General features: G+C 38.2%; 1 protein-coding gene across 3 annotated transcripts in view; it reads left to right on the top strand.

Moving 5' to 3' along the window:
* The window catches only part of ESR1 (estrogen receptor 1), a gene marked incomplete at its 5' end in the record, with an annotated part of 210033 nt that overhangs the window by 89665 nt on the left and 105662 nt on the right, over positions 1–14706 (top strand). For all 3 annotated transcript variants that reach the window (XM_080663605.1, XM_080663604.1, XM_080663606.1), the window contains one exon: positions 1233–1568. In XM_080663605.1, coding sequence (XP_080519731.1) covers positions 1233–1568 — 336 coding nt within the window. The remainder of the gene's footprint in view (positions 1–1232; positions 1569–14706) is intronic.

The raw sequence follows: 14706 nt of genomic DNA, 5'->3' as shown, positions 1-14706 counted from the left end.
TGTGTGTGGTCTCTGCCAGGTTTTGGTATCAGGGTTAGGTTGGTTGGCCTCATAAAATGTGTTAGGGATTAGGGCCTCTTCTTTAGCTTTTTGGGAAGAATTTGAGACAGATAGGTAGTAAGTCTTCTTTGAATGTTTGGTAGAACTCACTAGTGAAGGCAGCTGCTCTTGTACTTTTACTTTTGGGGAGGTTTGGGATAATTGTTTCAATTCTCTCACTGTTGATCGGTCTATTTAGATTTTCCAGCTCTTCATGATTCAGTCTAGGAAGGTTACATATTTCTAGAAACTTATCCATTTCTTCTAGCTTATTGAATTTGGGGGCCTATAGTCTTACGTAGAATTCATGTATGATCCTTTGTATATCTGTGTTGTCTGTGGTAACTTCTCCTCTTTCATTTCTGATCTTGTTTGAGTCTTTTCTCTTTTTCCCTTAGTGAGTCTAGCCAGAGGTTTGTCAATTTTTATTAATCATTTCAACTAGTCTTTGTTGCATTAATTTATTATTGAAGATTATTCATAGTAGAAGCAGTGTTTGATGCTAAGCTATATTACAAGGATAACTAATTATAATTTTATTACATTTATTTTTGTTAATCTTCACTCCAGGATATTTTTCTATTGATTTTTAGGGAGAGTGGAAGAGAGAGGGAAAGACAGAGAGAAACATCGATGTGAGAAAAACACATCGATCGGTTGCCTCCCGTATGAGCCCCAGCCATGGCCCCGGGCCGGGGAGGAGCCTGCAACCAAGGTAGGTACCTTTGACTGGAATCGAACCCAGGACCCTTTGGTCCACAGGCCAATGTTCTATGTACTGAGCCAAACCGGCTAGGGCTAGAATTCTATTCTTTTCATAGCATCTGTTACACACATACACACACACACACACACATACATACACACATACACACACATACACACACACACACATACACACACATGGTTTGTCAGTTCACAAAAGCCTATTGTTCAGTTTTCAGAGTTTTGTAAGCTGCTTGATGTCAGACAAGTAGCTTGAAATTTGCCATGGTAGGAGTATTTACACAATGCAAACTAGTGAATGCTGCAAATCAAAGCCTTTAAAGTTTTTTTCCTGAACAGCTGGTTGGCAAACACCAGCATTATCTGTGCCTCAAGGTATTCCTTCAAATAGAATAAAGGGTTATTAGCATAGTGTGAAAGTTTACATGATAAAAAGAATAAGCTGTTTTATATTTCTGTGTTCTCAGGGTTACGGAAAGACCGAAGAGGAGGGAGAATGTTGAAACACAAGCGCCAAAGGGATGATGGGGAGAGCAGGAGTGACGCGGGGTCCTCTGGAGACATGAGAGCCGCCAGCCTTTGGCCAAGCCCTCTCTTGATTAAGCACACGAAGAAGAACAGCCCTGCCTTATCTCTGACAGCCGACCAGATGGTCAGTGCCTTGATGGAGGCTGAGCCCCCCATAATCTATTCCGAGTACGATCCTAGCAGACCCTTCAGTGAGGCTTCGATGATGGGCTTGCTGACCAACCTCGCCGACAGGGAGCTGGTTCACATGATCAACTGGGCAAAGAGGGTGCCAGGTAAGAACACTGAGCTGGACTTTGTATTTTTGCAAGTCAATCACCACATATTCACGAACCAGCTGCGATGTCATAGGAGAAAGCAATAATAGGAAACAATAGCTTGTTGTCTATTCGGTTTCAAGGTTACATCCGAATTGGTTAATTTTTAGGGTCAGTACACTGTAATTCTCCTGGAAATTATGAAATAATGTTTTAAAATAAAAATATAGAAGGTTAGAGTACTTAACCTAACATTATATTTAACCCATGTTAAAATTTACCAAAAAATGTGGAGTGGACACGTAATAAATGTGGTTAATATTATATGTTCACAGTGTCAAAATGTTTAAGATGAAATGATCTACAATATATACATTTTTAGTATTGAGGACTTTTGTTCAGGAAACCTCAATTATTAATGAATAATTTTACCTTAATTTTTTCTCTCTTAAGATCTTTGTGGACTAAAGACAGAATAAGAGGTTTCTTTACTGAATGCCCATTGTTTACTCGATTTTCTATTCTTAGTATTTCAGGGGAAAGGTAGCACAATAGACCAATTAGGTTCTCACCCTGCTCCTGGGAGGAGCCTGTAGAAGGATGCGGTGGCTTAGTGACATTGGTCCTTCAGCTGATTCCCTCAGAGGTGGCGTGGCTATGAACCTTGACTGCCACTCTTGTTCAGGGAGAAGAACTCTAGTTTTAAGGAAACATGACTAGACATCCTCCATGGCCCATCATATGTATTCAGGAGCTAACATAGATGAAGCAAGGCAAGAGGAAGTTAAATCTTCTTTCTGGGCATATAGTTCAAATGAGTAATGGATTTAGACAGATTGTCTCATTTGGGTTCTTTGAATTGACGAAATCAATTATTACCCTGGAAGCATGGGGTGCTTTTGATTAAACTAAATAAATGTGGAGTTTTGTACTTGCATTTTAGAGTTCACCGATCTGTTATAGGCCAAGTGAATACACGTCTGGCCTTAGAGAGTATTTTATGTATTTGCATATATTAACATATTGACATGTGATTCTTTGAGTAAGAAGCCAGCAATGTTGTGATCCAAACTTGACAGAGGCACCCATATAGGTGGTAGAGTCTGGACTATATAGAAGTGTGGAGATTAACAGGCATATTTAGATATCTAGGGTCAGTCCTAATGGCAAATAAAAGCTCTCAGCCACCTTTGAATTAAGAGTTTTATTGAGCCCTAGCCAGTTTGGCTCAGTGGATAGAGCGTTGGTCTGCTGACTGGAGGGTCCTGGGTTTGATTCTGGTTAAGGGCATGTACCTTGGTTGTACACTCCCAGCCCTGGTCGGGGGCTGGCAGGAAACAACCAATTGATGTGTCTCTCTCACATCAGTGTTTCTCTCTGTCTATGCCTCTCCTCCCTACTCTCTCTAGAATCAATGGAAAAAATATCCTTGGGTGAGGATTAAAAAAAAAAAGAGTTTTATTGAGCACCTACTTACTTTAGCATTCTCATGTGAAGCAGATCTATAATAAGCAAATATTGGAATCTAAATATAATGTGGTTATAGATTTTTATCTTAATATTTGTTCTTGTCTTTTTACATACTTTGGAAGAAGAGAAAACTTAAGAAATAATAATAATGACCATATCCCTGAGAGCCAACTTTTGGTTGCTATTAAGCTTTATTGTACTATAGGTACATATTTTCCCTCATAAACTCTTAGCAGTATTAGTTCCAGAGCACTGCTGAACTCAAATATACATTATAATGGTTATCAGTTGATTTCCATCATGACATTTTTATAATTATAAAAATTTGAAAGGTAATTGGAACAACTGAAATTAAATTCAAATACATTACTATTGGATAAAGAATTCATGACAACAATCTTCTGAATTTAAAAATAAAATGGAGACAGAAATAAAGGCAAGGAAAATATTATGTACATGCTTAGCCATCTCATTGTTAAACCTAGAACTAAACAAATTTATAGTAATGAGATGTGTAGCTAAACCACTCTATACCTTAATTATATTAGCTTAAAAGACCAGAATAATTTCAAAATCCTTAGACCAAACTATATCTTATTACTTAATGGTTTTTAAAAAAATTATGAAGGCAAAAAAAAGTTATGTGAATAAGTGTATATGTGTGTATATGTACTATTAGATTACAGCTGTTGTAAATCAAAAGCCTATTTGTCTGACCAGGCAGAATAAAAATAGTCATTAATTTAAAAGGATGAAAAATGAGAGAAAAAATATATTCTGAAAAAAATTGAAGATGATTGTCAAGCTTTTTAGAAAAATCAAGAAAGCACATTTTGAAAAGCTTATATTCAGATACCATCTGTCATTTAAAAAATAGCTCATATTGGAACTCAAATATAGACAATATTACATTTATGTCATAATAGTTTGAGAATAATAATAGTAATTTTAAAAAGAAGGACTAGAAAGTACCATTAGTAAAAAGAGTAGTAAGAAAGTGAATTCTAGAAGAACCTGGAATTAGCCATATGATACAAAAACCTGCAAAAGACATTTGGGTAATCCTCAGAATGTCTATCAATATAACAGAAATGGTGAATTAACTTTGTTTTTGAAAAATTCAGCTACATCGAGGTAAAACTGACAAAATTGTGAGATATTGAGAGTGTACATTGTAAAAGGGTTCCCCCGTCTAGGTAATTAGCCCATTTATCTGTGTGTGTGTGTGTGTGTGCGTGTATGTGTGTGAGAGAGAGAGAGAGAGAGACACACACACACACACACACACACACACAGAGAGAGAGAGAGAGAGAGAGAGAGAGAGAGAGAGAGAGAGAGAGAACAATTACGTTCTACTCTTTTAGCAAATTTCAGTGATACTCTACAGGGTTATCAACTATAGTCATGATGTTTAGCATTAGATCCTCAGCCTGCTTTCATCTTACAGCTGAAAGTTTGTACTCTTTTACCAATCTCTATACGCCCAATCCCTGAATCCCTGGCAACCACGTTTCTACTTTCTGTTTCTATAAGTTGGGCTTTTTTTTTTTTTTTTTAAAGATTTATATATAAGTGATACCATTCAGTATTTATCTTTCTCTGGATTATGTCACTCCGTATATTGCCCTCAAGGCCCATCTATGTTGTCACAAATGGCAGGATTTACTTCTTTTAAATGGCTTAATAATATTCCATTGGAGATATATACATATACATATACATATATACATATACATATACATATACACATATATACATATACATATATACATATATACATATATACATATATACATATATACATATATACATATATATATGAAATCTTCCTTTGCCACTCACTCATTGATGGACACTAAGTTTGTTTCCATGTCTTGGATATTGTGAATATGCTGAATTGAGCATGGGAATGCAGATATCTTTTGGATATATACCCAGAAGTGTGATTTCTGAGTAATATAGTAATTCTATTTTTCATTTTTGAGGAACCTCTATACTCTTTTTTATAGTGGCATCTGGTTACATTCCTACCAACAGTGTACAAGGTTATAAATCCTCACCAACACTTGTTATCTCTTGTGTTCTTGATAATAAGCATTTTGTCTATTCCGTTTCCTTACCAACATTTTGTAGAAGGTTCCCTGTGTGCTTCAGAAGACTGTGTATTCCGCTGCTGTTGGATGGAATGTTTTATATATGCCCTTTAGTTACCTCTGCTCCACTTTTATAAGTGATTTCCCCATCACAATTACAACAGTAGAGTATTCTGAATTTAACTATACATTTACCTTTACCAGTGAGCTTTATGTTTTCATATGTTTTACTGTTACTAATTAGCATTTTTTCTTTTCAGCTTAAAAAACTCACTTTAGCATTTCTTGTAAGGCTGGCCTTGTTATATATTCCTTCAGCATCGTTTGCCTGGAAAACTTTTTATCCTCCTTCAATTCTGAAGGATACTTTTGATTGGCTTATTTTTTATTTTTTAAAATATATTTTATTGATTTTTTACAGAGAGGATGGGAGAGGGATAGAGAGTTAGAAACATCAATGAGAGAGAAACATCGATCAGCTGCCTCCTGCACACTCCCTACTGGGTATGTGCCCAGAACCAAGGTACAGGCCCTTGACTGGAATCAAACTTGGGATCCTTGAGTCCACAGGCCGACGCTCTATCCACTGAGCCAAACCAGTTAAGTCTGGCTTATTTTTTTCTTTCAGTGCTTTGAATATAGTATTCCACTCTCTTCCAGCCTGCAGTTTCTAATGAAGAATCTGCTAGTAATTTTAGTAACAAGTTGCTTTTCTCTTTATGCTTTTAAGATGATCTTGTTCTTAACTTTTGACAATTTAATTATAATGAGTCTCAATGCAGGTCACTTTGGATTAAACTTATTTGGAACTCTTTGGGCCCCCTGGATCTGGATGTCTGCTTCTTTCCCTAGGTTTTAAAGTTTTCACTCATTTTTCTTTAAATAGGCTTTATCTCTCTCTTCTCCTTCTGTGACTCTGTAATATAAATATTTGTTTGTTTGATAGTGTCTCATAAGTCCTGTAAGCTCTTTTAGCTCACTTCCATTCTTTTTGTTGTTGTTGTTCCTCTGATTTAGATGAATTCCACTACTCTGTCTTTGAGTTTACTGATCCTTTTTTCCTATTTGATCTAGTCTGATATTGAACACTTCTATTCAACTTTTTCAGTTTACTGATTGTAATCGTCAGCTCTTGATGTGTTTGATATGCTCTCAATAGCTCTTCAGTGAAATTTTCACTTTGTTCACTCATTGTTCTCTTGACTTTGGTGAACATATTTATGACCATTATTTTGAACTCTTTGTGATGTAAATCACTTATCTCTGTTTTATTAAGGCCTATTTTTGAGTTTTGTCTTGTTCTTTTGTTTGGAACATATGTCTTTGTTTCTTCATCTTTGACTCTCTGTGTTGGTTTAGTTTCTGCACATTAGATAAAAGAGCCACTGCTAGTCTTGATGAAGTTGTCTCATGTAAGAAGTAAACCTAATCACTCCACTTGGCCCAAGCTCTTAGTTATCTTTCAAATCTTTGTGATTGTGCAAGTTGCCTTCTTTGCTTTTCATAGCTCCCAGTAGTTGAGGGTGTGCAAAATACATAATCTATCCATTAATGGGGATTTAAGTTTTCAAAGAGTTAGAGTCTTACATTTTAATTTATTATTAAAATATACATGGTGAAACTCATCAATAAATCAGCATCATTTAGCTGAAGGTCAAAAGAGGAAGAATATATGACAAAAGTTATTATATTTTTAATTTCTGCATCACAATTGTATCATTAACTGGCTGATTCTTAGTTTCAGTGGCAATGAAAGTACATTTGTTTTCTTATTTATCTCTCAGAAGTTTGAATTGTCACAAAACCATTACTTTGACTTATGAAAAATTATGTCTTTTCCAAAAATCACCATATTTGTACATACCTCAAAGTCAATTTCATACTTCAAGTTTGTGTTCAAGGTCTATATATTTTAGTACATATTTGGATAAATATCTAGCCCTGGGCTCTATATTGCCTTTTAAAAACAGATAAGTAGAAGCTTGATAGCCTCATTGGCACTGGGTACAGATTTGGAAGGGTATGCTGGAGCTGCTGGCCTAGGAAGAGGGATAAATGACAAATGACAGTTGAGCTCGTTGTCATGTGAAGCATGCTACTTTAACCACTTCCTCATCTTTTAGTGGCAAACAGGATGATCTTTCTCTCCTTCCCTTCTCCTGCCTATGTCCCTCTCTACTCAACACTAGAAGAGCCCTTTTCTTTACCCCGACTCCCCACTATGTTACTTTGGATTCCTTCCTTGTTCAGTTTTGGCTCCAGGAGGAGAGGATCCCTTTCGGCTGGACATGCCTCCTAACTATGCCCGAGCTCAGGTTGCTCAGAAGCTTCTTGCATTGTCTTTGAGGATGCAAGTTTGTCTTAGCCATTCCAGGGCTCAAGGCTTCTTCTGCTCCCGTGTTCCCCAGGAATCCAGTAATTAGCTTCCTGACTCTAATACTCATCCCCGTTATTCAAATCAGCAGTGAGCCAAGCGCAGGAAATGCTTGTTGAATGAATGAATAAATGAATGAATGAAGGGTGACTTTTGAAACTTCTGATGTTAAGAAATCTCTGAGCTCAGTTAGAACTCAATTTTTCCATAAAGAAAAAGTAATCTTCAAGGCTTTAGTGTTACCCTCTTTTACCTACCTGCTGTTCTGACCTCTCCAGCAGTTGTCTTAGCGGGCTTCTTTCCAACCCTTCCTTTGTAAGGAGCAGAGCAATATCCAGAGGCATGTACGGAACTTGAGTTCTGAGGACTTTAAAAGGTTTTAGCTTCCTTGCAGCAAGTTAGTTAGATTCACTTCGCAAGTGTAATTTAAAACTTAGAATGGGGAGGGACAAGGGGCTGGAGAAAGGGCACAATTTCTTAATGTGAGAATTGGGAGCATCTTCAAGGGACACATTCTATTCTGGGAGGTTTCTGCAGATTTCAGGGACTTGGCAAGCCTACCCAGTACTCTAATTCCCAACCTGTAATGAGCCCAGCGAACCCTGCTCTCGGGCTATTGTGGTGGTGGCCCAGCCTGTTTCAGTGCGGTATGGAGATGAAAGAGAATGTGACATGAAAACATGGGGGGCATCCTGAAGAGATGACAGATACATATTGTTTAAGGGTCAGATTTGCAGTTTAGATTTTGCCTCCGTTTTATAATAAGAGCCTTGAGACTGGGGTAGAGTTACCCCACATCATTGGTGGCAGGCCCTCTGAGCTGGAAACACAGCGTGTCTTTGGGGTGTTCCATTTCCAAGTCACCGCAGCCTGGCGTTTACTGCTGCTGGGAGGCTCTGGTTGGACACCAAGGAATGTGATACAGACTTGATTTTTCTTTCCCATGAAACTTTGAAGCCCTGTAGATGCTTCTTGGCCTGAAGGCTACTAAATTCTTTTCTAATCTTGAGGGTATTTGAGAAAAATGCCCCATGTAGGTTTCTTTGCCCTGCTCCCCTCTCTCTGGGGTCTGTTTCAGTGCATCTGGGTTTGGGCCCCAGAATCTGCATGTTTATCATGAGTGCAGTGGACAATGTGTGGTGCTGGGTGTCTCCAGGGCAACCTGTGGGGAACATTGGCCTATGGCTCTGCTACGTTCGTGGGGAATTTGGCATGGAGAATGCCAGCGATGTTGTAGCTATGTATGTGTTAAACAGACATATTACTATTGAAGTGTGTTGAAGTGGGCTGAATTGTGAGCCCCCCTCAAATGTGTCAGAATCCTAACCCTAGTACTTCCGAATGTGTTCTTATTTGGACATAGGGTCTTTATAGGGGTAAGCAATCAAATGAGGTCATTAAGGTGGAACCCAATCCTTACAAAAAGGGGAGATTTGGACACAATGATAGACACACCCAAAGGGAAGACGATGTGATGACACAGGGAGAAGATGGCCATGGGGTTGGAGTGACCCACCTCTAAGCCAAAAATAAGGACTTCTTTTATTTATTTTTATTTTTTTTATTTTTATTTATTTATTTTTTTAATTGTTTGAAGTATTACAAATAGTAGTACATATGTCTCTTTTTTTCCCCCCATTGACCTCCCCCCAGCCTCCTCTTCCCCCCAGTACATGCCTTTACCTGCCCCCACCCCAGTGTCTTTTATCCATTGGTTATGCTTATATGCATGTGTACAAGTCCTTCAGTTGATCTCTTACAGCCCGCCCCCCCTGCCCAAAACCTCCTCTGCCTTCCCACTGTAGTTTGACAGTCTGTTCAATGCTTCTTTGCTTCTGTATTTATTTTTCCCCCTTTTCTTTCCTTTAAAAAATCTTGCCTCTGCAGACTAGAAATAAACATATAATAACAAAAGATGTTTGAGTCCCAATTTCAATGTCCAACAGTTCTGAGTCCCCGTTACAATGTCAAACAGTTCCTTATGTGTACATGTCAGCAATGATATCTGGATGGTGGGCACATGGTGGCAATGCGGGTCCGACCCTCTCTGGTTTGGTCCTAGGCAACCTGCTGTGTCACACAGCTGCTGACTGCTAGCGTGACAAGGCGTCGTCAGCGTCTCCCATCTCTGGACTGTTTCTCCTCTTGTCTTTGTGGTTGGAGCAGACCTGTCAATTTCTCTCTGTTGCAGGAATCCACATGGTCTTGGAGTTGTTTTCTGAAAATATACAAACATATTCTCGACCAAAAGTTAATAAAGGAATCTTTTCTATATAATTGATTTGAAAAAGGATCCCAAATCAATTATATAGAAAAGATTCCTTTATTAACTTTTGGTCGAGAATATGTTTGTATATTTTCAGGATTTCTTTTGAACACCAGAAGCTGGAGGAGAGAAGGAAGGGGCCTCCCAGAGCCTTCAGAGAGAGCATGGGTCTGCCGGCACCTTGACCTCAGACTCTGGCCTCCAGAACTAAGAGAGAACACACTTCTGTTGTGTTAAAGCACCCAGTGTTTGCACTTTGTATGACAGCCCTAGGAAATGAATACAAATTATACCCCAAAGAAACAGTGTAATTTCGAGGCAAAAGAGATCAGGAGCTTTTGATTTAAAGAGGAATGTTTGGCTCACCTAGTACAGGCTTGGCTAATCATTTACTCCTGGATATTCTCTCCTTTGCCCGCCCAAGTGGTTCACTGAACTTCTGGCCTTGAAGTTGATTTAGAACTTCAGCAGTTCCACACATCTACCTGGCAAATACTTTATAGAAAAATTAACTCACCAAGGAATGTTTTCATCTGGCACTTTAATAGATCCCCCTTTCCCACTTATATCTTTGATCCATTTGAATTCATCTTGCTGTACAGTAGTGGGTGTGGCTCCAATGTTGTTCCTGCACAGGTGGCTGCACAGTTGTTTCAACTCCGTTCACCGAGCAGCATCCTGCAGCAGTGTTGTGAAGACTTCTTGTACAGTTAACCTTCTTTGTTTACTACTAGTGAGAGCTTTTATATAGAGTGATAGGTATGACCCATTGATGACATGTTGGATTATTCTTCCCAGTTCTGAAACCAAAAAGAAAATTAGTAATTTATTCTCAAGTTATAAAATTTGTCTGGTTTATATTAATGAATATATAATGTGGTTAGCCTGTCCTGTGTATGTTTGTGTGTGTATGTATACACACACACACACACACACATATATATGAGTATCATGTACTTTTGCTTCTTATTTCTAAGATCTAAAAAATTAGTGCTGATAAGAGTGATTTACCATTCAACATAATAGGACAAAAACAATTCTTCCCAGGACAGAAAAAGAAAATATCAGGCTTCCCTTTTCTCTTTTCCCCAAATTTCAGGGTACTGCCTTTGATTCAGCTATTTTGAGTTCTTGTTTTCTCATATTAACTGCTTGCTGTTCCTTAATATGCAAAAATAACTTTTACACTTTTCCCCTCCAACATTTGTTGATTGGCTTGTCAGAAAATAAAGTTTAAAAAAATCTTTAGTATAAAAGTGATTGTGAAAACTGGAACAATGGTTATTATTAACCTAGTTAACCAATTTCTGATTTGTCTTGATTGTTTTTAATAATTGGAACTTAAAGATCTACCTGAGAAGCCACATTTTTATAAAGGATGTATATTCTGGAGATGGAGAGTAGTGATGGTTGCACAACAATATGAATATATTTATTGCTATTGAACTGTACATTTAAACAAGGTTAAAAGGGTAATTCTATGTTATGTATATTTTATCACAGTAAAAGAAGGCGTGCAATATTTTATGTAAGAAATATGAAAAGGAACTAGGCAACACATGGCAAAAAAAAAGTAATAGATAAGATGGCTAAATTCAGAGGCCAATACTCTTATCCAAAACTTTAAATTTGATTTTTAGATAAGAATATAAACATAAACATATTGCAAGAAGATTAAGTGGGGTGGAATAATGAAGTAGAAACAGGTTATACCTTGGGCTCCTATAATCCTTGTTATTAAGAGAACAAAGATTTTGATTGTTTAACAGTTATTTAATGAGTTCTTCCTACATGCAAGGTACTGTTCCATGTGTGGGAATATACTGGGGGACAAAGCTGGCAGAATCCCTGCCTTCAAGGAGCTTCCATTGTACTATCCTAGGTACCACCGGAGGAGAGGGAGTGCAGTTATGGTTTACCCACTGTACAAGCAGTAGCTGACTGTGTCAGACTCTGTTGTGAGCATTTTACCTGTATGTTGAGGGCCTTTTTGTCCCCTTTTGTGGATGAGGAAATGGGGACGGGGAGAAGTTCATAGCAGAGCAGTTTAGTATCAGGGAGATGTTCAATTCCAGAACACTTTCCTGAAGGAAGCTCTGAAAATAGGCTAAAAAGGTGATAGCACTTTTTTAAAGAGTTGTACTATTTTATCATTGTTTGAGTTTTTTAAAAAAACCTCTCCTCTCCCTCCCCTGCGTGTTGACACAGATATCAAGAAGGTCTGTATATTACAATGATTTAAGAACATGAACTGTCTTTGGACAACCTTGGCCATAATAAGCATTCAATAAATATTGGCTAATATTATTTGTTTTATATTTGGTTTAATACATTTTTAGTTTGAAGTTATTGACATAACTAACTTGAGTCTTACTTTTGAGACCATTATGTAACTATCCAACAAAAGCATGAGATAACCTGGCATTTTGCAAAATTAGGCTAGAAATCACTTTTAAAATGCATTTTAAATATTCAGCACATGTGTTTCTTTTTATTTGTGTTATGTGATCTGTCTTTATGCTTCTATGCCTTTTTTTCTCAAATAATCTTATTGCCGCTAACCAAAACTAACTGAGATTTGATTTTATATGTTACTATAAAATCAAATTGTTGTTTCTTTGCTTTTATATGTTACTATAATCAAGAAAAATCATTTCTGAGTTATATCAGCTCTGGTCAATTTTTCTAAATAAATAAAAACTAGAGATTTTGGCTACATTTAAATGTTTTGAGCTATTCTGTAAGTTTAAAGTATTTATACATAAAGTATTTTAATGAAATAGGAAAGAATATAAGAAATAGTATCTGGCCCTAGCAGGTTTGGCTCAATGGATGGAGCACTGGCTGCAGACTGAAGGGTCCCGGTTTTGATTCTGGTCAAGGCACGTACCTTGGTTGCAGGCTCGATCCCCGGCCGGGGTGCATGCAGGAGGCAGCCAATTGATGTGTCTCTCTCACATTGATGTTTCTCTCTCTCTCTCTCCTCCCCTCCCTTTCACTCTCTCTAAAAATCAAAGGAAAAATATCCTCTGGTGAGGATTAACAAAAAAGAAAGAAATAGTACCCTGTTTCCCCGAAAATAAGTGTCTTATATTAAATTTTGCCCCCAAAGACACGCTAGGTCTTATTTTCAGGGGATGTCTTATTTTTCCATGAAGAAAAATACGGTACACATTTATTGTTAAATGAAAATAAAGGAAATTTATTACCTGTATACGGTACAGTAGTACTGTAGTTGTCAACACAAACCAGACAAACTGTGAACCCTACAGTATCAAGAATTTACTCATTTATTCAATGACAATCATGTCATCATCTTCTGGAACATCATCATAACAATCCAATTCCTGAATTTCCTGGTGAATTTCTTGTGACTCCATTTCTTTCAGAATCAGTGGACCAAATCTCTCATGTTTAGCAATAGCACTGTCTTTAAATGAGTACTTCTTGTCAAGGTAGCCTGCTCGCAGTGCATTTGCAATGCAACTGTCAGTGATTTTCTCCCATGAATTCTTCACCCAAGTCACAACTTGTTGCAGTTTAGGTTTCACAAAGTTTCCACGCTGATTTCTCTCCATTCTATTTTCAATGTAGTTATTAATTTCCATGTGCAAATTGTTTTTGAATGGCTTGTTTATTGCAATATCAAGAGTCTGGAGATAGGCCGTCATTCCTGTGGGAATCATTATCTGATCTATTTTTCTTTCGTGAAGAAATGTCTTCATGTCTTTAGCGCGGTGAGTGCTGGCTGCATCCCAGACTAGCAGACCTCTTTGGCTCCCTCACATAACAAGCGGCAGCATTAAATCGACCCACTTCCTTATAACTGCTTGTGTGGCCCAGGCTTTTTCAGTTTCAGGAATAAAAACGCCCAAAACACGTTCAATCTTTTCCTTCTTGCCCTTAGAAATGATTAAAGGTGGGATTTTAGTGCCATCCAGATAAATTGCCAAAATACAGGAAACACGTGCACTTTCGTAAGCAGTGGAGGGAATGTACGCTAAGGAGGCACCCCGCTGTTCAATTGTTGTTTGAGATGATTGGCCCATAAACACTGCAGTTTCATCCATAGCAACCATGTTGGAAAGATTGTATTTAGAGAAGTCAGCATCATCAATAAAGGACTTGAATGCAAGTGCTCGCTTAATAACTTGAGTATCTTCCAACCTAAACAATGTTGTAGATCTTCTTAAAGACAGTTCACTTCGCTGAAGGAAATTATCCAGCCAGTGTTGTGATGCTTTGAAGTCTTCGGGGGCTATGTCAAACTGTGGTGCCATTGCAAGGGCAAATTCTTGAATCTGAGCCCTATTCACAACCAAAGCCTTTGCTCTCCTGTCAACAACCCATTCACAGATCAGGTCTTCCAGCTCGGAAAATAATGGTTGCCGACCTGATCCACACTTGTGCTTTTTAGCATTTCCCTTGTCCACTTGTTCAATGAGGTTACCATACTCTGCTCGCCCTTTTCGGACCAATTGGATACTCAACATCTTCTCTTTGCAGAAAGCAGTAAGATTTTGGCCCCAAGAGTCTTTCACGATTCCTTTCTTTTACTCCACGGAGTAGCTTTTTCTTTTTGCGCTCATTTCTAGGGGTAAAAAAAAAGGAATTGGGGTATCAATGTGGGGGGAGGGGGATCACTCAAAATGACACAGGGGGGATCGGGGGGGAATCAAAATGGCACAGGAGAATCAGAGGGGGGATTACCATTTTAGTAACCCCTTTTGATCCTCCTGTGTCATTTTGATTGCCCCCTCTGATCCTCCTGTGTCATTTTAAGTGATCCCCCTCCCCCCACCCCTGTGCCACTGAACACCTCCACCAGACATCCCCCCTACCCCTTTATCAGACATTTACCCCCTGGGGCCTGCCTGGGGACTGTCACTGGGCTTGCTGGGGCCTGGATCTGGGCTGGAGCAGGGTCTGCAAATGACTGAGAATCTTCAGTCA

Source organism: Plecotus auritus (assembly GCF_963455305.1).
Source record: "Plecotus auritus genome assembly, chromosome: 4".
NCBI lineage: Eukaryota > Metazoa > Chordata > Mammalia > Chiroptera > Vespertilionidae > Plecotus > Plecotus auritus.
Note: the sequence above shows the minus strand (reverse complement) of the source record. Positions and strands in the feature narration are given on the sequence as shown.